The sequence below is a fragment of the Phacochoerus africanus genome, chromosome 11, assembly GCF_016906955.1.
Source record: "Phacochoerus africanus isolate WHEZ1 chromosome 11, ROS_Pafr_v1, whole genome shotgun sequence".
NCBI classification, from domain to species: Eukaryota; Metazoa; Chordata; class Mammalia; order Artiodactyla; family Suidae; genus Phacochoerus; species Phacochoerus africanus.
The window spans coordinates 36,643,253-36,666,020 of NC_062554.1; the positions used below are offsets into that span (position 1 = coordinate 36,643,253).

General features: G+C 40.4%; 1 protein-coding gene across 1 annotated transcript in view; it reads left to right on the forward strand.

Moving 5' to 3' along the window:
* The first annotated feature begins 1,213 nt into the window (after positions 1–1,213).
* DDX10 (DEAD-box helicase 10) overlaps positions 1,214–22,768 on the forward strand; it is a 266,513-nt gene continuing 244,958 nt past the window's right edge. The window contains exons 1-8 of the mRNA XM_047752198.1: positions 1,214–1,515; positions 10,013–10,073; positions 10,835–10,965; positions 12,032–12,190; positions 13,209–13,329; positions 13,940–14,129; positions 17,375–17,501; positions 20,571–20,733. Of these exons, the coding sequence (XP_047608154.1) occupies positions 1,330–1,515; positions 10,013–10,073; positions 10,835–10,965; positions 12,032–12,190; positions 13,209–13,329; positions 13,940–14,129; positions 17,375–17,501; positions 20,571–20,733 (1,138 nt within the window). The 5' untranslated portion in view covers positions 1,214–1,329. The remainder of the gene's footprint in view (positions 1,516–10,012; positions 10,074–10,834; positions 10,966–12,031; positions 12,191–13,208; positions 13,330–13,939; positions 14,130–17,374; positions 17,502–20,570; positions 20,734–22,768) is intronic.

Here is a 22,768-nt window from a genome sequence, read left to right on the forward strand (position 1 = left end):
ACATTTTGGCCGCTGTGAATAATGTTGCTATGAACATGGGAGGTACAGGTTTCTTCCAGACACTGCTTTCAATTCTTTTGTGTGTTTATCCAGAAGTAGAATGGCTGGATCTTGTGGTAGTTCTATTTTTAACTTTTAGTGGACCTATATGTACTTTTATGTAACCTCCCCTTATTGAAGTTTACTCTCTACTACATCTAGTGACTCCCTGCCACGCCCCCAACTCCATATTCTCTTTAGAGAATTGACATGTGGTTCCGGTATTTATCTGGCTACGTGGGGTTTGAAAGGGAATTTCGGCCCCGAACTCTCTGCATATGAACCTTGAACTTAATCTCCGTTTTTCCTTGCTACAACTCTGCTCCACCCCTATCTAGACTACATCTGTGCCCTAGGTAAATGTACCGGGAAAACTAATTCACGGAAAGACAATTCACTTAAATGGCCAATTTGCAAATAATTTTCTCTTAATCCTTTATTAACGTATCACTTTGTCTTCATAATAGCATTTTAAAGCAAATTTATTTATTTATTTATTTTTATTTTATTTTTTTATTTTTTGTCTTTTTGCCATTTCTTGGGCCACTCCCGTGGCATATGGAGGTTCCCAGGCTAGGGGTTGAATCGGAGCAGTAGCCACCGGCCTACACCAGAGCCACAGTAACATGGGATCCGAGCCGTGTCTGCGACCTACACCACAGCTCACGGCAACGCTGGATCCTTAACCCACTGAGTGAGGGCAGGGATTGAACCCTCAACCTCATGGTTCCTAGTTGGATTCGTTAACCACTGTGCCAGGACGGGAACTCCTTAAAGCAAATTTAATTTGATTCTGCTCTAGTTCCCTGCTGCTGCAGCTAGAATCTGACAGGCTAAAAACCTACCTGTTTGATTTTTGGGCAAATCATTCGGCTCCGTGGACGAAATATGCAAGACCAGGCTTACAATTGTAATTCACAGACTGTGTGTTTAAGTGCGAAATTGTGTGACGTCACCATAGTAACAGCAATCAGCGCGCATGCGCCCATTTAAAGCACCAGCGTGCCTCTGGAGCCACTCAGCCCCGCCCTCTTCCTCAGGTCGCATAGCCTCCGTTTCCCCGAGACGACTCCGCTCCGCCCTGCAGATTCCCAGTAGCCAATCACCGCCCATCTTTTTCTCGCCGCGGACGGCGCGTGCCCGGTTTCAAAGGCCCGAGGGCGGGCACCTGGTTTTGCGCACGCGCCTTCGCCCTCTCTCCCCACGCTGGTTCCGCGTCCTCGGAGCGGTGCCTCTGTCCGCCTCGGGTGCCCAGGGTCTGGGTGAGATCCGGGCTGTCGCGCCACCGCGATGGGCAAAACTGCCGATTCCCGGGGCCTCGGAGTCCGGCCCGACCCGGTGCGGAGCTTCAATCGTTGGAAGAAGAAGCACAGCTACAGGCAGAGCCAAAAGAAACAGTTGAGGAAGCAGCTGAAGAAGCCCGAGTGGCAAGTGGAGCGTGAGGTTATCAGCCGCCTCGTGCAGAACTATGAAAAGGTGAGTCCTGAGGGGAGGGGGTGCGGGGTGGGCTCCGCGGGAGAGCAAGGCATGGGGTGGTCCGGCAGATGCGCGGGGCTGCGTGTCCCTGCGGCGCGGGACTGCACAGGGGACTCTGTCAGGGGAGCTGCTGAGAGGTGCTACCCAGGCCCTCGTGAGTCCACAGGTGGTCTGCTGGGTGCCACAGCCCAGGCCTCCCGACAGTCCAGGCCGCTCTTCTGCTCACCACACTGTTCTTGGTAAAGTGATGGAAATGCAGTGTTACTTAAGCATAGGGAGAGTGATTGCTGTAATGGTTACAGTTTTATTCATAAAAATTATTTATTCATGCCGCCAAGGAGAGTAACGGTAAATAATGACACCTACATTTCAAGCCACCCATCGTGTGCTTTACATTAATTATTTGACTTGACCTGAAGTAATGGTTCTTATTCCCGTTTCGCAGATGAGAACATCGAGCCTCTGAGGGGATAACTTGTCCTTGGCTCTCACCTGTAGTAGGTGCTGTGGAATTGGAACCTAGACTGAGTCCAAAGCCTTTGCTTTTATTGTCTTTTTTTTTTTTTTTGGTCTCTTTTTTGTTGTCGTTGCTATTTCTTGGGCCGCTCCCGCGGCATATGGAGGTTCCCAGGCTAGGGGTCGAATCGGAGCTGTAGCCACCAGCCTACGCCAGAGGCGCAGCAACGCGGGACCCGAGCCGCGTCTGCAACCTACACCACAGCTCACGGCAACGCCGGATCCTTAACCCACTGAGCAAGGGCAGGGACCGAACCCGCAACCTCATGGTTCCTAGTCGGATTCGTTAACCACTGCGCCACGACGGGAACTCCCAAAGCCTCTGCTTTTAATTGATCTTTATGCCAGCCTTGCATCTCTCAACATCACCCATCCTTCCTGTGCTCATTTCATTTTCGCAGCTTGTTTCATGGCCCCATCCAAGAACTAGTATAAAAAAGCTGCACCCCTGGTCTGTTGCTGGTACCTGCCATTTCGCAATGTAGGTGATGCTCCTTGATGAGAATCCCCGTAGTTAACGGTTTTGACTTCTTGATCTCTTCCACCCTCAAGCTTCTTGCAGCTGTCCTTACCCTTTCTTTTCCTTCCCCTAATTACACCTCTTTTGGCCTTAACTCATCTCACTCAGCCTCTCAGTGATTGCTCTTTTCTAGAAAAGGATTTAAAACCGCCACATATCTGGAATTAAAGTCATCAGAGGTCATGCTAGTATAGCTTTCCTTTAAACAACACTTAGATCAAAAGTAAGTTTAGATAGAGCTGAGAGTGTTTTGGGCTTTGAAGTTAAGATGATGATGATTTGATCCTGGCTTTTGCTCACCCAGTGAATGATTTGGGGCAAGTTACTTAACTTTGCTTCCCTTTTCTTGTCTTTAAAAGGCATAATAATATCCATCTTGTAAGTTATGGGCAGTTAGTAAGAATGCATGTAGAGTATTCTGCACAATGCCTGACACATGTAAATATTCCATATATTACCTGTTATTACTATTACCCTTACATACTCAGCATCTCAAAAAGCCATTGTAAATTACTGTTATTTTGCGTTTGGGGCTTTTTGACTAGAATTGCTTAGGGAGGATAGCCTCAGCCCTTGCTTATTCTTCTCTTGTGTAATCCTAAAGTTTATTCCTATTAACTCCTTCTTGTGTTCTACCCAGAGCACTTCTGAGTTTATATATATATATTTTTTTCTCCTGACTGTGCTGGATCGCTTTATCTGTGTCATAGAATTCCTTATATACCACAAATCTAAAACTGAGATCATTATTTTTTTCTTTTAAATTCACAATTCTGAGGTGTTTTTTCTTTTTAAGGCCGCCCGCCTGGCATATGGAAGTTCCCAGGCTGGGGATGGAATCGGAGCTACAGCTGCTGCCCTACACCATATCCACAGCAATGTGGGATCCAGTCGCATCTGTGACCACAGCTCAAGGCAATGCTGGATGCTTGACCCACTGAGCGAGGCCAGGGATCGAACTTGCATCCTCATGGATACTAGTTGGATTTGTTTCCACTGCACCACAATGGGAGCTCCCCACAATTTTGTGTACTATTTCCTTGTATTATTTCCTTATTGCCACCATGGCAAATTACCACAAACTTCATGGCTTAAAACAAAAGAAATGTATTCTCTTGTAGTTCTGGAAGCCAGAAATCTGAAATCAGTCTCACTGGGCTGAAATCAGGGTGTCAGTAGGCCCACATGCTCTCTCTGGAGCTCTAGAGGAAACTCCATTTTTTTCTCTCCCTGCTTCTGGGGGCTGTTGGTATTCTTTGGCTTGTGGCTTCATCACTGCCATCTCTGCCTCTGTGGACAGATTGCCTTCTCCTGTTCCATGTCAAATCTGCCTCTATCCTTTTTTTGGTAGGGATAACTTTTGGTCACAATTCAGGTACTCAATACTTGAGGATAATCTCCCCATCTCAAGATCTTTAATCACTGTACGAAGTCACTTTTGTTATGTAAGATTATATCTACCGTTCTGGAAGTTAGGATTGAACATATTTGGGAACGATTCTTGAGCCTATCACATCCTAGCCCCACTATCCAAGCAGACTGCTGACTTGGACACCTAGGAGTAATCCTGGAGGCTTCTCTTGTCACTCCTACATCCAGTTAGTCACACTGGTGATCTACTCTGCCTCTTAAATCTCCCAATTGCTTCTCCATCCCTAGTCCCAAGCCTTAGTTCAGGCCCCATCATCTCTTGCCTGGGTTGCTACAATAGCTATTGCTTATAACATGGGTCAGCAGACTTTTTCTGTAAGGGATGGGACAGTACATGGTTTCAGTTTTGCAGGTTGTAAGGGTGGAGCTATTCAACTCAGCCATTGTAACACAAAAGCTGCCATGGAAATACTTAAACAAATGGGCATGGTTGTGTTCTAGCAAAACTTCCATTACTAAAACAGGTGGCTGATGGGATTTGGCCATTGGACCTTATTGCCTTCTATTCTCTCCTTCATATTGCTGCTAGAATGATTCTTTCCAAGATGAAATCTAATAGTTTTACTCCTGATTGAAACCCTTCCTTGGCTCACAGTTACTTTTAGGAAAGTGGTCACTTAAACGTGTCAGCATGTTCTAGTCCAGTGAGAGTAAGTTTTCTGGGGGTCAGGCAGACCTAGTTTAAATCTTGCTCAGCTCAGGTGTTGACTAGCCAAGTTTTTTTTAACATCCCTGTGTCTCAGTTTCTTCATTTAACAGAGATTATTAGCCACGCAGAGTGTTGTAAGGCTCAGAGGAGGTAATATATGTAAACCAAGCAATATGTGTTAGGGACACCTGTTTGGTGCATGACGACCTTTTCCAGGTGACTTTATTCTGCTTAATAAGATGGGTCCATTCTTGGTTTCTTGTTTTAATAATTACTAACATTTATCAAGCCTTTATGCATGTTCACTTGCCATATCCTCACAACAAACAACCCCATGAGATTATTCCCATTATATAAGTGAGGAAACTTTAAGACACAGCAAATTAAGGAATATGTGCAACGTTGAATAGTAAGTAAGTGAAAAAGTTCTAATCCAAGAGGCGTAGTTCTGATGTCAGAGCTTGCTTTCTGTGTTGCACAAATGTTTAAATCCCTATCTTTGCACTGAATTGAAGGAGGAATTTTTCCCCACCGAGTAGTGTTCTGTTTTTATTTTTTTTAATCTTAGAAATATTTTAATATTTTTGTCAAGAAGCAAATGTGTGAAATCAGTTGCCAGGGCTAGCCGTAGTAGAATACAATCAAAGCCGATTGGTTATTCTCTAGGTAACAGAGGGGCAGACCCTCACCATATGGCTTCTTAGATGATGGAACTTATGCATAAAAGTTCTATTACAGCGAATAGTACACAAATGTTTACTAGCCTTTTATACTGAACAATTGGTGAAATACTGAAGTGGTGAAATACTGAACAATTTGATTGAGAGACATTTTGAAACAATTGACAGATACTGGTTGAGGTCCCAGTAAAAATAGGTGGGAAAAAAAAAATACAACCTCTGGGTCCCTAGGGAGGTGGGGTAGGAATGATAAATTTTGACAAATATTGTCTTAATGAATATGTGCTATGGAGTTAGAGGTGTTATTAGATGGTGTAATTAGGGGAAAAGGTTGAGTTATTCTATACAGAGCCTTTTCTGGCCATGGGATTTAGAGAAACCTGTTTCTTCTGGGCATTGCTACCCTTCCTCTCAGCGGTTGCTGCCTCAGGCCTGGCTTGTGGAACTGAATGTTGGCTGGTTTCAGCCCCTGCACTTCAGCCTTACCAGGTGCAGGGCACGAATTGTGTAGGGCACGCACTGTCCAGCAGTTTGTGGTAGCTGTGAGTGGAGCTAGTTCTTGAATGATGTGTTCTCCAGGTAGAAAAGATTGCAAGGAAGTTGTAGGTGGAAGAACAACAGGAGGATGTACAGCGATGTGAAGGTATACGGAGTTCTCTGAGGGGAACATACTCCTTGAGTGTGGTATGTGTTCCTGAATTGGCTTCAGATGGGGCTGGAGAAGAGCGGTGGAGGTAGACTGAATGGCTTTGGGGGCTGTGGTAGGTAGGATAACAGCTTCCTAAAGATGTCAGCATCTTTATCCCCTGACCTGTGAGTACATGGCAAGGGGTCATGTGAGATTGCCACTCACCTGATCTTTTTTTTTTTTTTAATTTTTTTTGCTTTTTAGGGCTGCACCCGCAGCATATGGAGGTTCCCAGGTTAGGGGTCCAATTGGAGCTACAGCTTATGGCTTACGCCGCAGTCACAGCAACGCCAGATCTGAGCTGTGTCTGCGACCTACACCACAGCTTACAGCAACGCCGGATCCTTAACCCACTGAGCGAGGCCAGGGATTGAACCTGCAACCTCATGGTTCCTAGTCGGATTCGTTTCCGCTGTGCCATGATGGGAACTCCAGCTACTCACTTGCTCTTAAACTTTGGTGATTGATCTGGATTTTCCAGGTGGACCCAGTGTAATCATCCAAGGGTCCTTACATGTAGAGGAGGGGGCAGAAGAGTCAGTGTCAGAGCATTGTGAAGTGAGAGGGTTGACCTCCATGCTGGCTGGCTTTGAAGATGGAAGGTTGCCAGAAGCCAAGGAATTCAGGCAGCCAAGAAAGCTGGAATGCAGCCTTGCCAACACCTTGATTTTAGCTGAGTGAAACAAGTTTTGGATTTATGACTTTTAGACTTGTAGGTTAATAAAGTTATGTTGGTTTAAGCTGCTCTTCATGGAAGTAGATAACTTATACAGAGGCTATGTTTAGAAACTATCTGGAAGCGGTGGTGAGTTACTGGGGGCAATAGAGAGTATATCCAGACTGTAAAGGGTCTGGAGGCCCGACTGTTGTCCTCTGGCAGGCAGGTGCCAACACAGGGTTAAGTGAATTGGAACTTACTGGGGGAAAGTGTCTGTGCAGGTAAAGGAGAAGGAGCAGGAACCAGGAGGGAAAGGAGAGGGGCTGGAAGGAGGAGTGGGTAGGAAGAGCTCAGGCTGCAGCACAGTTCTCAGCCGCTAACGGGATGGCCTTGAGCCAGAGTTACCCATTAGAGGCATCCCCTGTCCTGCAGGAATGGGTGCTGTGGCCATGCTTGACTGGGCACACAGGCCAGGCAGGCATGGCTTTTTCAGGGGTGGCTGGAGAAGGGTGACAGCTATGTTCCCCAGTGGGAGCTCTGGGTGGCTTATTTCTAAGGCCACCACATCATAGGGTGTATGTTCTAGCAGGGCTGCTGGAGAGCTGGGGATTGAAGCTTATTGAGAAATATGAATTATTTTAGTTCAGCAACCGCTTTCACTTGCTGAATGACTGCACCTGGGATTCATTTAGATTTTTATTGTAATCAGCTATGCTCTATGCGAACTGCCTGCTAATCTGATTTTTTTCCCCTTAATCAGTAATTGGTCTAGTGTAATATGAGGTAGATTGCTTTTCTTCTCTTGACTGCAATAGGTGGAGAACCCTAGTAAGTGTTTAATACTCCCCTCCCCTCACCCCCACTTTGGGATGGGAAAGCATCATTCACTTTTGTGAGAAATAAGAAACAGTTGGAAAAAGAATAGGAGAGTGGTTGAGTAATATCCACCTTATTTCCCCTCTAACTTTTCCACAAACGCTGGGAAGCCTTTAATAAATACTGTCATGGAAACATCTGTCCTCTGATTTCAGAACAATGATGATATAGATTTTAGAGGATGTATGATTTTTCTAAGAAAAGAAAAGGATGCAGGGAAGGGGAAAGAGTTTTATTTTATTTGTAGGAACCATAGCCTGCCTTTGCTGTGGTTTCCAAGTATTCCTTGGACTATAAGTGAGAGTGTTCTAGGACAGGGTTGGAAAACTCTGAAAAGGGGCAGATAATAAATATGAGGTTTCATGGGCCCTGTGATCACTGTCACAACTGCAGAGGCTATATGTAAATGAACGGCTGTAGCTGTGCTCTAGTAAAACTCTATTTACAAAAACAGGCAGCAAATTAGACTGGTCCTGTGGCTCATAGTTTGCTGACCATTGTTCTGGAGCATCAGTGGGATAAAAAATGCCATTTTTGCTTCTCTGCTGACTTTCTCCTAAGCATGTGCTCTCCAGCCTTGCAAGGACATAGAATGGCTGGGACAGTCTCATTCTTCCAGACTCTCCCTCTAGGAAGTTAAGAGGCTTCAGAAGGATGTGCACTGTTGGTTAAGTACCCCGCTCTGCCTGTGGGATTAAAGGGTGTATTGCCTGTCTTTGTCTTCTGTAAGCACTCCATGCACTGTGAAAACAGATTTTTGAGCTGATGATATAAGTACAGGTGAACTGAACCTAATTTTAATGTCTGATTTGGGAGAGTACTCACCTCCTAATTTAGGTTCCTTGATAGGACAGGATATTATTTGAATACATTTTTCGCTTTCTAATGCCACTATGCTGATTCTGCCCCCTCTGCAGTGTTATCTGGAATTATTTGTCAGAATTAAGGCAATGTTTTAATTGTGCTTTCAGCATTTGAGGTCAGAGCATAACCCTGTCTGGACTACATTAAGAATCTTGGGAAAGATGTTGTTAGACTGTAAAGTGAAAGACAGGCTGCCCTCCCTTTACTGCCTGGAGTGTAATTTAAATAAATGAACCTTACAAATGCAACTTTCCCCTTTTGTGAATCATGAATAATTTGGCAGCATGTTCTCAGATCAGCATCCGTAATAAAATAATCCTCCTGAGCATCAGAAATGAAATTCACAAAATTGGGTTTATGTTAATGAAGAGCATCAGTGATGAACATTTAGATAATGTAAAGTTAAAGGGAAAACTGTTACTTATTGTGGCTTCAGATCACGACAGAGACACATCTCCTGGATATTGTTAAGTAATACCCTCCTCCAGTACACCCTCAGGTGATGGTTGACAGGTTGGATTATTATTATTATTATTTTTTTGTCTTTTTGCCATTTCTTGGGCCGCTCCTGCAGCATGTGGAGGTTCCCAGGCTAGGGGTCCAATCGGAGCCGTAGCCACCGGCCTACGCCAGAGCCACAGCAATGCGGGATCCGAGCCGCGTCTGCAACCTACACCACAGCTCACGACAATGCCAGATCGTTAACCCACTGAGCAAGGGCAGGGACCGAACCCGCAACCTCATGGTTCCTAGTCGGATTCGTTAACCACTGCGCCACGACGGGAACTCCTGTCAGGTTGGATTTTGTAAGCTACTGATTTATGGTTAAATTTTTGAAAGGTTTGTGCTAATAAGATATATTTTTGCAACTAATTTCAATTTATTCCCCAAAGTGTGTGAAGAGACTGGTCTCATCATGGTCTGTGGTTTATAGTCATTTTGCTTCTTACTGCTTAGACTGATATTCCTGGAAGGATGAGCTGAAAGTAAATTTTCATCTGAAAATTGATGGGATGATGACTTATGACATTCGTGTTGTGAATGTTTTACAGGTGTTGAAGGATGCTGGAGGTAGAAGTGTATGTGTGTGTGCTGAGTGAAGTTTTTTTTTTTTTTTTTTTTACCAGTTGAATTGGTTATAAACTTATATTTTAGTTAATTTTTTTTTTGCTTTTTAGGGCCACACCTGCAGCATATGGAAGTTCCCAGGCTAGGGGTCGAATTGGAGCTACAGCTGCCAGCCTGCACCACAGCCATAGCCAGAGCAACTCGAGATCTGAGCTGTGGCCTACACCACAGCTCACGGCAGTGCCCGATTCTTAACCCACTGAGCGAGGCCAGGGATCGAACCCTCATCCTCATGGTTCCTATTTGGGTTCATTAACCGAAAAGCCATGACGGGAACTCCCTAAACTTATTTTTTTTTGATAATGGCGTCCTCAAAGTACATTTTTTTCAGAAGGAATGAGTTTTTAATTAGAAGCGATGATTGAATTCTGTGCTGCAGTACCAAGGATACAGCAGCACAGTGTAGACAAGACATAGTTTTGTTGTAAAACAAATGAATTGTGCTGTTATTTTGTCTTACCTGACATAGTCTCCTTTTGCTTTTCAGATAAATGTAAATGAAATTACAAGATTTTCAGATTTACCCTTGTCCAAAAAAACATTGAAAGGTAAGTCTGTGATGATCTTGGGGACATGTGGTTGGATTTCTTGATGCTTTTTTTTTTTTTTAATGGAAAAAGGTTTATAGAAAGTTTAACCTTAGAAATTTTCATTTTGGCAAATAATATGAAAACCTATAAGAAGAAACAGTGTTAATTCATTTAAGTGTTACTAAATTATCATTGTCATCCTTTCTGGACTGGTTAAAGAACAGCAGTAAAAAAGCAAGATGCCAGGGCCTCTGAATAATTAAAATGTTAGTTAAAATAAGTAAGAGAACAAACAAAACAAAATATCACAGGCTAGGTGGTTAAAACAGCAGAAATATCAGAACAAAATATCACAGGCTAGGTGGTTAAAACAGCAGAAATTTAATTTCTCACAATTCTGGAGGCTAGAAGTCCAAGATCAAGGTGCTGGTTGAGACATAATGGAAGTATCTGTTCAGGCCTCTCGTCTTGGCTTATAGACAGTCACCCTCTGCTGCCTCGTCAAGTGCTTGTCCCTCTGTGTACTTACACCTCTAGTGTTTCTTTTTGTGTCCACATTTTTCCTTCTTATAAGGACATTAGTCAGATTGAATTAGGACCCACAGTGATAGACTCATTTTAACCTAATCGCTCTTTAATCATCTGTCTCCTAATATAGTCCCATTCTAAGTACTGGGGCTTAGAGGTTCAACATGTGAATTCTGAGATTGGGGTGCACAGTTCAGCCCAGAGTACTGTTCTACAGGGATGCTCTAAGGTGTCATTCTCCATCCTGGCAGGTTTGCAAGAAGCCCAGTACCGCTTGGTAACCGAGATCCAGAAGCAGACCATTGGGTTGGCGTTACAAGGTAAAGATGTCCTTGGAGCTGCCAAAACTGGCTCTGGCAAGACTTTGGCTTTCCTTGTTCCAGTAAGTAGTTTTCTCATATTGGGTCAGATCCTCTGTTAAGTGATTTTAGAACATTCTCTGCCTAGATAGAAAAACTTGTCAAGAGCTGTTTCATGTTGGGTTTCCATGGCTAGAATGCAAGCTTTATTTCAGAAAGGGGCCACGTCTGTCTGGTTCTCTACTATTCCCCAGGTTCAGAACCTGCACGTGGTAGGTGCTCAGTAACTTACTGAACAAATGAAATACTGTGCCTGGACAAGCAGACACCCCTGAGGGATATGGAGTGTCCTGGGTAGCAGGTCACAATGGTTCTGCTCAGCAGTGAACCCGGTGGGGACGCAGGGAAGACTGTTGCTGCGCTCACTCTCGCAAACCTGCCAGTCACATTTATACTTGCCACTTGTGTTGGGAAAACTGAAATATGCTCACTTTAAGGAGATTGGTTCATTCATTGAGCATTTTCTGGGCCACTGATACCTGTCCTTTCTAGCAGTGAAACAATAGAGCCTCATAGAAATTGACTTATTTCTGTTATGTAGTTGGTGTCATAATTTTTCATTCCTACTAAATAAGCAGCTTGGAAAAATCACATTTGATTCTTTGTTCCAAGTGTAACAAAACCATTTTTTCTCTTAAATCCTAATTTTTTTATGACATTGTCTCCCTACAGCTACAAAATTCAGTCACTGTGTACCACAGCCCCTACACAGACGAGAGGTTATTTTAATGTGCTTTCTGTTCAGAAGGTGCTGACAGATATTTGTCTGAAATCTGAAATCCGTATGGTCTCTGGGCTATACAGACCTTTCACTGATTGCCAGACTCCTCATGGCATGACTGGCAGCAGCTGAACTGCCATGGGGCTTCTTCTCCTTTCCATCCATGATTCAGGGAAGGATGCTTTTGGTAGATAGAAGAGAAAGAAAAAACAAAGCAAACAGTGTCTTCTTTCTGACTGGATAAGACTCATGACTGGTATGCTTTTTCCTTGGAAGGTGCTTTTGATTCGAAGGGGCAAGATTGACTCAGGTATCAGAAAGCCACCTTCTCTAAAGGGCTAACTGAACATGAGTTTTTTTTTTTTAAGGTGCTGGAAGCTTTGTATCGACTGCAGTGGACCTCAACCGATGGGCTGGGTGTTCTGATTATATCACCCACAAGAGAACTGGCCTATCAGACTTTTGAGGTTCTCCGGAAAGTCGGGAAGAATCATGACTTTTCAGCTGGCCTCATCATTGGTGGAAAGGTTTGTCTTTGTGTCCTTGTCCGTCTCTCTTTCCTTCTGTCATATACGTTGGAGCACTGTGGCAGTTGGCCAGGAAGAGGTGGATTTCATCTAAGTACTCAGGCTGGCCCACGGGCCAGGGGGTGGTAGCATCCTGGTATGGTCCTTATCATCTTGAGTCTGTCTGGAAAGTCTGTTTTGTCAGGGAGGGTATCTGAACTGATCAGATTCTCTGAGACTGATTAACTCTAATCTGTAAATCTATTTGTTAATATTCATTGGGAAAGGTACCATTTCAGTATGTGGACTAGTTCCTTCTGATAAAGTATCTGAGAGGTTGAATGTTTCAGATTCAGAACATTGCTGGGTCAGCAGCAGAAGAAAGGAAGGTAGAAGATAGTTTTACGGAGTGTTTGTTTTAGGTCATGGGAAAGCCTGCTGCTCACTTCTCTTGCTTCTAATTTACTTGGACTACTACTCTCTGTGAGAGTCTCTTCTAGATTGTGAGGATAAATACTTGAATTCTTAAATTCATATGCAAACATTCACACAAAAAGAAAGCATAGTATCACAAACCTCACATACTCACGTACCTGCTATCCAGCTTTAACAACTAACATTCTCTGGCTCTGGCTTTGGGGAGAGATCTAGAATGTAGAGAACTCAGCTCTTTTTTTTCAATCCACAAAGTGCAGTGGGTGGTGTCAGAGCTTGTTCTGACTTAAAGAATGGGGATAATTCCAGTTTTAAGTTGGTTCTGGCAGACATAGGAGGAAATAAAGACTTGGAGCATTCATATATTCTCTTGGCCTCAGAATCCTGAGAGGATTAAGAATCTAGAGGAACTCTGAGCTAGTTAGATCTTCACTAAGGACTTTTATGTGACCCCAGAAATTTGGATGTGCTACAGAAATTGCATTTATTTCTAGAGTGTCTGCATTGCTATGATGAAATGCCACATGCAGATGGCTTGTGTAGTTTTGGTACACAAGCTGCTCAGTGATGTGTCTGTGTAATCAAAAGAAATAACTGTTTTTAGGATCTGAAACACGAAGCTGAGAGGATCAATAACATAAATATACTGGTGTGCACACCGGGTCGGCTTCTTCAACACATGGATGAAACAATATGTTTTCATGCCACCAATCTGCAAATGTTAGGTGAGTCTAATGAATTTCTAAAGAAAACAATCTCCGGAGAGAACCCTCATAAATTTCAATGATAGAAATGTTTTATTGAATAAATATTGTGATTAAAAATCTGAGAAATAACTTGAAACAATGTTTTGGCATATGGTTTTAAATCCAGAGAGAGTACAACTAAGACTTTTTTAAAATCAAAATTAAAAGATATAAGCACCCTTTTCTATATGAAATTGGAGACCTTTGTATTTGGCCCTGCTAAGAGTTTTTCATCTTTTATGGTACATCTACTTATCATGTTACCTAATGTACATTTTTTTAAATCAACTTTTTATTTTGGGGTAATTCTAGACTTAGAGAATATTTGAAGTGATAGTACAAAGAGTTCCTCTACACCCTTCCTTCCCCCAGTTTCCCCTAGTGTAACATCTTACATAACTTTGGCACCTTTGCCAAAACTAAGTGATTAGCATTGGCACATTATAAATTCTAGACTTTATTCTTTAGATTTCATGTTTCTTCACTAATACCCTTTTTCTGTTCTAGGATCCAGTCCAGAATACCACAATGAATTTAGCCTGATGTATATTGTAGATACTATGGTTCAATTTATATTTTCTCTTTTTAGTTCTTGATGAAGCAGATAGAATCTTGGATATGGGCTTTGCTGACACCATGAATGCTATTATTGAAAACCTTCCCAAGAAACGTCAGACTTTGCTTTTTTCAGCTACACAAACCAAATCGGTAAAGGACCTTGCACGCTTGAGTTTGAAAAACCCTGAATATGTCTGGGTTCATGAAAAAGCAAAATATAGGTATGTACTGTTTGAAACCATATTTGATTCAATCAAAATCAGTGCCCTCTCTTTTTAGATTGAGAATCTGGCATTTCACATCAGTACTACTTTTCTAGGAAATAAAGTATCCTCTTATATTTTATTTTATTTTATTTTATTTTTTGTCTTTTATTTATTTATTTATTTGTTTTTCACTTTAGGGCTGCACCTGTGGTATATGGAAATTCCTGGGCTAGGGATTGAATTGGAGCTGCAGCTGCCAGACTACACCACAGTGTAGGATCCGAGCTGCATCCATGACCTACACCAGAGCTCATGGCAACACTGGATCCTTAACCCACTTAGCAAGGCCAGGGATCGCACCCACAACTCCATGGATGCTAGTCAGATTCATTATTGCTGAGCCACAATAGGAACTCCTCATTTTATATTTTATGGATTAAATATGCAAAGCATAGTAAATATGTTGGTAAAAATTATTTAAATTCTCAGTGCACCTTTAAACGTGAGACTATTCTAACGCACTATTTCCTAAAATGTGATCTGGGGAACAAGTATTTTTCCGTAAGATGTTAATAGATATTTATTTATTCACCAGCTCTCCCCTATAAATTAGAGGTAGGATGGGGAAATGCATTCCTAGGTAGGTAGATAGCAAATGTTGAGTAAAGATGAAGTCATATTTTTCAAGACTTCTCCGAACTTTTAATTTTTGTGGACATTGTGATCTGCAAAGCAGTGGGAGATGAGTAAAGCCTCCTGCATTTCCCAGAATTATTTTGGTACAGAATCATTCTTTGTAGCTGTATTATGCAGGACCACTGTGCTATGGAGCACATTTTATTTTATATCAATATTTAGCAAAATACCTTTCTGTTTAAAACATTCCAGCAACTGTTGTTTTGTCTTGATGTTACTACAACTGGAGAGTAAGGAATGTATGTTTATGACAGTAAAAAGTATGTGTTGGGAAGAGAGCGGGGAGAGATGTGTGAAAGGGTTGGTGGAATATGTTTTAAAGTGTATTTTGATATTATGACAGCTGGAAGTATATGTATGTTTGATGTGAATTATTACAGACTGTGGATATACCTGACTTGCAGAAGTGTTTTCCAGTGAATTTAAGTTGCCTCTGTGTTGAAGATCTCAATATACATTCATCCCTATTATTAATCTCCACCTGAATTTCATTTCTTGCTGTAAAATGTTAGTCGAAAAAGAAATACATTGGGAAAGTGAATTGGGTTACCCTCTTGCAAAGTCTTAAATACAGGGAATATTTAAGTGTTCAGGACCACTTTGACCTTGTTCAACCAGTAGATGACTAGGATTAAAAAAGCCTGAGAAGAGGCTAGATTCTTTGCTTCCAGGTGATCCTAGTGGATAAACTTTGGAGAATCTGAGTTCTGGTAGCTTTGGTTTTCAAGAACTTGGGAATAGAATAGCAGGAGATATTTGGCTTTCTCCCTGGCTTACCACTGAGTAGAGACTGGTTTTAGTTTGTAAAGTTGTGTTGAGATAGCTATTGAAATTCTGTTCAATTTGATAATATAAATGCCGTCTAGGTCTTTTGATTTTATTTTTTTTTTCTTTTTGCTGTTTCTTTTCTGCCTATTTTCAAAACTCATTATTGTCTTTATCAGACACTAATTTTTCAATCATTAGATAGTCTCTAAAATCTTTTATAATTTATGTAAATTAATTATACATATTATCCCCGTTCGCAATTTCTGTACATAATAGTTGATCATTATCTGTAGATCATAGAGTTAGAAAAAGCACAATGCAAAAACTATTTATGTCATAAATGATTCTGGAAATGCAGTTCCATCCTTTGTAAAAAATGTGACTTTCAGAAAACATTTTAGAAGGCAGATATTTAGCAACATAATTTACAAAACTGCAGGCTTTATGATAATGACTGCAGTACTCTGTCATTTCAAATTCACCAGGAGCACTATAACAAACAGATGCTGTTGTGAATTTTGTTTAATGTCCTTATTGAATTCTCCCCTTTAGCAACTTAGCAGTTTGGTTAATATACCCTGAGAAGTTATGGTTGAGAATATTTTAAGGCATAAAAGAATATTTACTTTCAAATTGTAAAGGACCAGAAAAGTCAGAACTGAATCTTCCTGAAGTTGTATATCAGCATATACTTAGATGATGTACACCAGCGTTTCCTTCATGTTGCTGTATGTTGCCCTTTTCCCCCCTTTATATAAACAGACACACCTACAGACATGTCTGTATGTGTGAATGTACATATATATGTATATCCCTGCACCCTGATAAATGGCACTGAATTTTATGTACTCTTCTGTTTTGCTTCTTTTACTTAACAATATGCCCTAGAGATCCCTCCATAGCACTCTATAGATTCCTCATTCCTTTCTTACAGTCGCATGGTACTTTATTGTGTGGCTGTGCAATAGTTCATTCCACACATTTTCTACTATGGATATGTGGGTTGATTTCCATCTTTTTGTTGTTGTTCTATAAATAATACTATATCTTTTTTTTTGATATAGTATGTTCCAGAGTATTTTTTGGAACAGAATCCTAAAAGGTTTATTAGTTCAAAGAGTAACTGCATTTATATTTCTTGCCAACATTTTTATTATGAGAAATTTCAAACATTCAGCACAAGTGAAAGGATCTTCCAGTGGAAACCCTATACTGACGACCTAGGTAGTCCTTAATGGTAGCATCTATTTACTATTCACTTATCTATCCCTGTATATCAACCGTCTTATTTCTGATGCAGTCATCTCAGCACTTCCCTCAGATATTTCAGTACACGTATCTCTAACGAGAGCTCAGTATTTGTATAGAGATTTACTTTTTTGTTGTAAGATTTACATACAACAAGGAGCAAATTAGGAGTAAATTCCTGAGTTTTGATAAATGTGTATGTCTCTGTAACCCAGGGCCCTACCAGAGAGGGAACGTTACCATCAGCCCAGCAGGTTCCCTCATGTCCCTTCAGTCGAACCTTGATCCTCCCCTTGCATAGGTGACCTCTGTTTGCATGTATATTTTTCATATGTAATCTGGAAGGGATTTTGGAGGTATTTTAGTCCTTGCTGAATTCACTTCCTAAGGGACAGCAGAGAAGTTCTTTTTGGGGGGTGTGTATGTATGTGTGTGTGTGTGTGTATGTGAAAACTTTGAGAAGCATGTCACTGTTAACATTTGTTTTTTGGTCTGAGTTCAGAGTTACAGACATGGCATTTTTAACATTTTTCCTCTATTTCCGTAAGCACCCCTGCCACTTTGGAACAGAACTACATAGTTTGTGAGCTGCAGCAAAAAATAAGTGTGCTATATTCCTTTTTGAGAAGCCACCTGAAGAAGAAAAGTATTGTCTTTTTCTCCAGTTGCAAAGAGGTACCTAATGTTTATTTTTCTTAAGTTGTTTGTGTTGAATCATCCCTTTTAAAATACCAAATTTCGGTTAGAAAAATTTGTCTGTTTTAATAAATGCAGTGCTAGATGTGGAGGAATTTGTAGAAAATGAGAATCCTGTGCCTTCATTTTAAAGGAACCGAACCCACGGATGAGACTCGAAGCTCAGTAAGGAAGAGCAGAAACTGCTTCTTTTTCCTTCAGTATTAGCACTGAGCACAATACTTAGAACATAGTGGCCCTCAGTGAATATTGGTAGAACCAACAATTGAAAGGCTAGACTAACTAGAGGTCTTTATCATCTGAGGCCTACCTTATCTTCCATGAATGCCAAACCGAATGTGCCATTATTTCTATGCCTTCATATCTTTGTTCATGCTGTTCTTCCTACTTCCCCTCATCCTAAACCTGGAGGAATATTTAATATCCTTTAAGGCTAAGCTCAAATGTTACACCTGAAAGTCCTTTTCTGACACTTCCCAATCCCCTTATTACACCCTCCCTGCACCCTCCATGTAGTGTTTTATATCTTTATTTAGTTAATCAGCATTTCTTGAACACTAGCCATGTGCTTATAAGTAAGGGATTCAGTGATACATAAGAAAACTTAGTCTTTTCCCTTAAAGAGAAGCAACTGTGGTTGATTTCTTTGTGTCACTTTTTCCTCTACTATATTACAGATTTCTGGATAACATGTAGTTGTTGGCATAGAGTAGGGTATTTCTAGATTTATAGCTTTTGCAATAGCCTAGCATGATAAATATGCAGTGAGTTTTTCTCCAGCTTATGGGGAAGGTAAGTAGTGGTCTGTCTGATGTTGGGGGAAAGGAAAGAACCTCATTATTTTTCCATGTAAAGAATGACTTCAGATTTTTTAGGACTTATTTTAGATTTTTAGAACTTTACATCTTCTAAGGAAGGAGTGTTTTTGATATCTACATACAAGGAAATCATTTTAAGAGTCAGTGTTTAAAGTTTCTACTCTGTAATACTCTGCTTTTCCTCTTTATAGTGGGCGAAGTATAGTCTGCCCTTTCTTGATTTATACGCTTTCTATACCTCTTCAGTTCCATGGCTTTAAATGCTGTCTGTATTCTAACAACTGCCAAAGCTACATCTCAAGCCCTGACCTCTTTCCTGACCCCAGACTTGTGTATCCACTTGACTACTAGATATTTCCATTTGAGTGTCTAGAGGGCATCTTAAACTTAACCTAGAAAAAGCTATTTACAATTTCCTGTCCCTAAGATTGGCTCCCTCAGTTCTTCCCCATCTTATGAAATGATCAGATCCTTAATTCTTATCTGTCTTCAACTCAGATTCAATCTATTGACAGTTCTCATTGGTTTTACCTCTTCTTACCACCCCTCATACTACAGTGCGGCTTGAACCATGCTTAACTTTCTCTTGGCCTCATGGTTGATCTTCCATTCCCTTACTTTCTCTTTTACAGTTCTCCCACGTGATATCCAGAGTAATCTTTGGAAGATAGAAATTAATGTCACTATTTAAAACATTCCAGTGACTTTTCTATAAATTAGAATTAAACTCCTTACTTAGAATCTGCATGGCTTTGTTTTACATCTTCCACCTCAGCCAGTGTTTCCTAGAGCAGGAATTAAAGGCCAGTGTTTATTCAAGAGACACAGATTGCAGAAAGTTTTCATGGGCTCAGTTTACCCTTCTTCGATTTTCATATGTACTTCCCTGAGATTGGGGTGCATGAAGGTGCAGTCTGGTCTGCAGGTTCTCCTTTCCCATCCCCTCTTTCACTGTAGTCCTTTTTAAAACTTTACAGAAGATAGGCAGGAGTGTCTCTATCCCCAGTTGTAACTGGTGCATTGTCTCAGGGTTAGAGAGTCGACCCAGTATCAGAGTATTGCTGTTGAGTATGCTGGGGTAACAAGTCAGTTTATGATGCAGGTTGTTTCCCATTCTTCACTTTGAACAAAATTAGAAGAAAGAATGAATGGAGTTATTAGGTGATAGAGAAAGTTGTTTGTGATCTGTCATCGTGTTTTTGACATATTTTATAGGGGCTCAGAAGGTTGTTTCCTTCCAGTCCGTTTTCATGAAGAGATTTTCTAAACACTTACGTTAGAGAGATAGGAATAAAATGATGCTGTACTTTGCCTCAGTCTAGCAGTCAGTAGTATTCATTTAAGAGTACATAAACTAAAGAGAAAGAAAAGTTAAATAACGATTAGCTCCATCTAGTTTCATATATTAAGAGATGTATTTATAACAGAATTTTATTTTTTGCGTCTTATCAGTTTTTAAAATAAAATTCTTGTTTTGGCCAGTTCTACACTAATAATTGTAATCATAGCTAAGTCTGAGAATTTTTTTATGCAGCTTTATGGCCACAGGAAGTTAATATTAAAACTTATATATGCATAGTTTTGTTATAGAAAGTCATAAATTGTGATAAACTGATAAGATTTTAGAGCATAAAACAAGATAAAATTTGGTGAGGTCAGCAAAGAGAAGTATGAATTTAAGGAGGAAAAGAAATGATATAAAGTTTTTTGATAAAGAAGAGTTTCCTCACATTTTATTAATAATCTTTCTTTTTAAAGACTTTGTTTCAGAACAGTTTCAGGTGTGCAGCAAAATTGAGGGCCCTGACCCACACATAGATAGCTTCCCCCATTATTTTCACATGTTTTTAAATAACCAGTGGTGGATATCAAATTGCCGTGCCATTTTTAGTCAGTTGGATACATTTATAAGAGATAGGTGTTTATTTTAAAATATGTTTACAAGATACCAGAAATTAGATTCTTTGCAACCACTTAAATTGGAAAAATGTCAGCTACTAACCTAAAAATGTAAGGACAGCTTATTTTTTCCAAATTTCTTTTCGGAAATAATGTGAGCAAAAATGTCTGAAGACTACCAGTAGACTGCATTTCCCGTTCTCTGCTCTGTATTTTTTTTTTTTAATTAGTGAAACTTGTGCTTCGAAAAACACATTTTTCTGTTTATCTCATAAGCTTACTTCCTGCGGCTCTCCAGAAGTACCAAAATCATTTTTCTGTTAATGCCTAGGTTCAGTATCTGTACCGAGTGTTCTGCCGGCTACGTCCCGGTATTTCTATCCTTGCTCTGCATGGTCGACAGCAGCAGATGAGAAGAATGGAAGTTTATAATGAATTTGTCCGCAAGAAAGCTGCCGTGCTCTTTGCTACTGATATTGCAGCCAGGGGGCTGGGTAAGAAAACTTCTGACGAGAAAATATTCTGTGATCATGGGAAATAGTTTGCTTATAAATGGGTGTATTCTGGGAATTCAAATAGTTTGACTCAAATAATTGGGCTTTCTTATTTTGTAAAAGGAAAGATAAGTAAATTGGTAATGAGATGGCTGACACCAAGTCATTAAGTCAGTGAACATTTTTGTAATCCTTTCATCTTTTGTGCTCTTATTGTTTCATGGTAGTAATTATATCGTAGAATCCCGAGGAGCCTATAGGATCAAAGGAGGACTAAAGACTTAAAGGTGTGAAGAAAAGTCCTGTTGCTTTGAAAGTCGGAAACTTGAAGAATAACTTACTTAACAAGACAAATCAATGAAGTCCATCTTTTCTCCAGTCATTCTAATTTTTATTTTGGAATCATTACATTTAGTGTGTTTAAACTTTTAAAAAGCCACTGTGGTAGTCTTATACAACTGGTGGTTTTGTGGGGGTGGGGTGGGGCATGGGAGTAATTACAGAGGTAAGAGCAAAGGCTGAGAATAAATAGGTGGTAATTTGAATTATTCAGTCACTTAATTTTAGTGCATTAATTATTATGGCACATTTTAAAGACACACTAGGAGATTAGCCTAATGTACCTCACATACATGTTCCCCAGTCTTGGCGTTTATCGGTTTTGTGACTCCTTTCCTCCTGTGTCCTGGCCCCTGGGAGTATGTTAAAGCATGTCTCAGTCAGGTATCAGCACCCACTCCCATGCTGATGGACATAAAGGTTGCTTCCTTGTCTTGGCTATTGTATACATACTGACTGGGGGCAGTAACCACACATGCATATTTTTAAAGCTCTCTAGGCTTCTTCCTCAGCCCCACAGTAATTCATCTCAACTTACCCCCCAATCCCCTGCCACCCCTCATCACTTTTTTGAAATATTTTAGTTGTGTTGGTATCTCCTTTCCCTTTGATTCCACCCTGCCCCTCCCAATTTTTGAACCTAAAATAGTTTAGGTCAACATAAGCAATTAATTCTATTGCATATGTAATATGTATTTTCTGTGTATCATAATGAACAGACATTACTGTTTTGTCCTGTTTTCCTTGGAGATTGTTAAAGAAACCAAATATTTAGTAGCTGTAGTTGAAATCCTTTTTGTATCCTTAACCTGTCTCATTTTTTTCTCCTCTCCTCCCTTCGCTATGCATAGCTACTGTCGTAGAGTTGGTAGGAAACCTTTTAATTGAAGGCTCTTCACCTCTAGTCTGTGATAGAGTTCAAGGTGTCTGTGAACTAGATGGGGAAAAATTATATATATTCACTAACCTTTAACTGAGATTTAACATTTCCTTCAGTTTTGAACTGTTGTGGTATTAGCAGTACCTGTAACTTTGTCATCAGTTGAAATCATAAATGTTTTCATTTTGCATAACAGTTTCTGTAAATATCTTAGAATATTATTTACACTTAGTACTCTTTTGGTACTATGATGATTATTTATTTTATTTTTTGGCCACCCCAAGGCATGTGGAGTTCCTTAGCCAGGGATCAGATTCAAACCACGGTTCAAACAAACCACAGATTCAAACAACTGTGGCAGTGCCAGATACTTAACCCACTGTGCCTGGCTGGGGATTGAACCTGTGTCTCAGTGCTTCAGAGGCACCCCCAATCTCATTGTGCTATGGTGGAATTCCTGTGATGGTTATTAAATATACAACTAGGTTGTGTTATTTAATGTGTTAGTAAACAAGCATGTATATTGCTATATCAAAAATTTAATAAAGATATACATTTCATTATAATTATTTTCTCTTACAATCCTGTATGTTTTACTCTATGCATTTAAAAAATATTTTGAGAGGTGGTTTATAGGTTTCAGCTATGGCACAAAAGATGTTAAGAATCTCTCTTTGGTTTATTTTATTTTATTTTTTTGGTGGGGCTGCACCACAAATTTATTTATTTTTTTAAACTCAATGAATTTTATTATATTTATAGTTGTACAACCATCATCCCAACCCAGTTTTACATTTCCATGCCAAACCCCCAGCC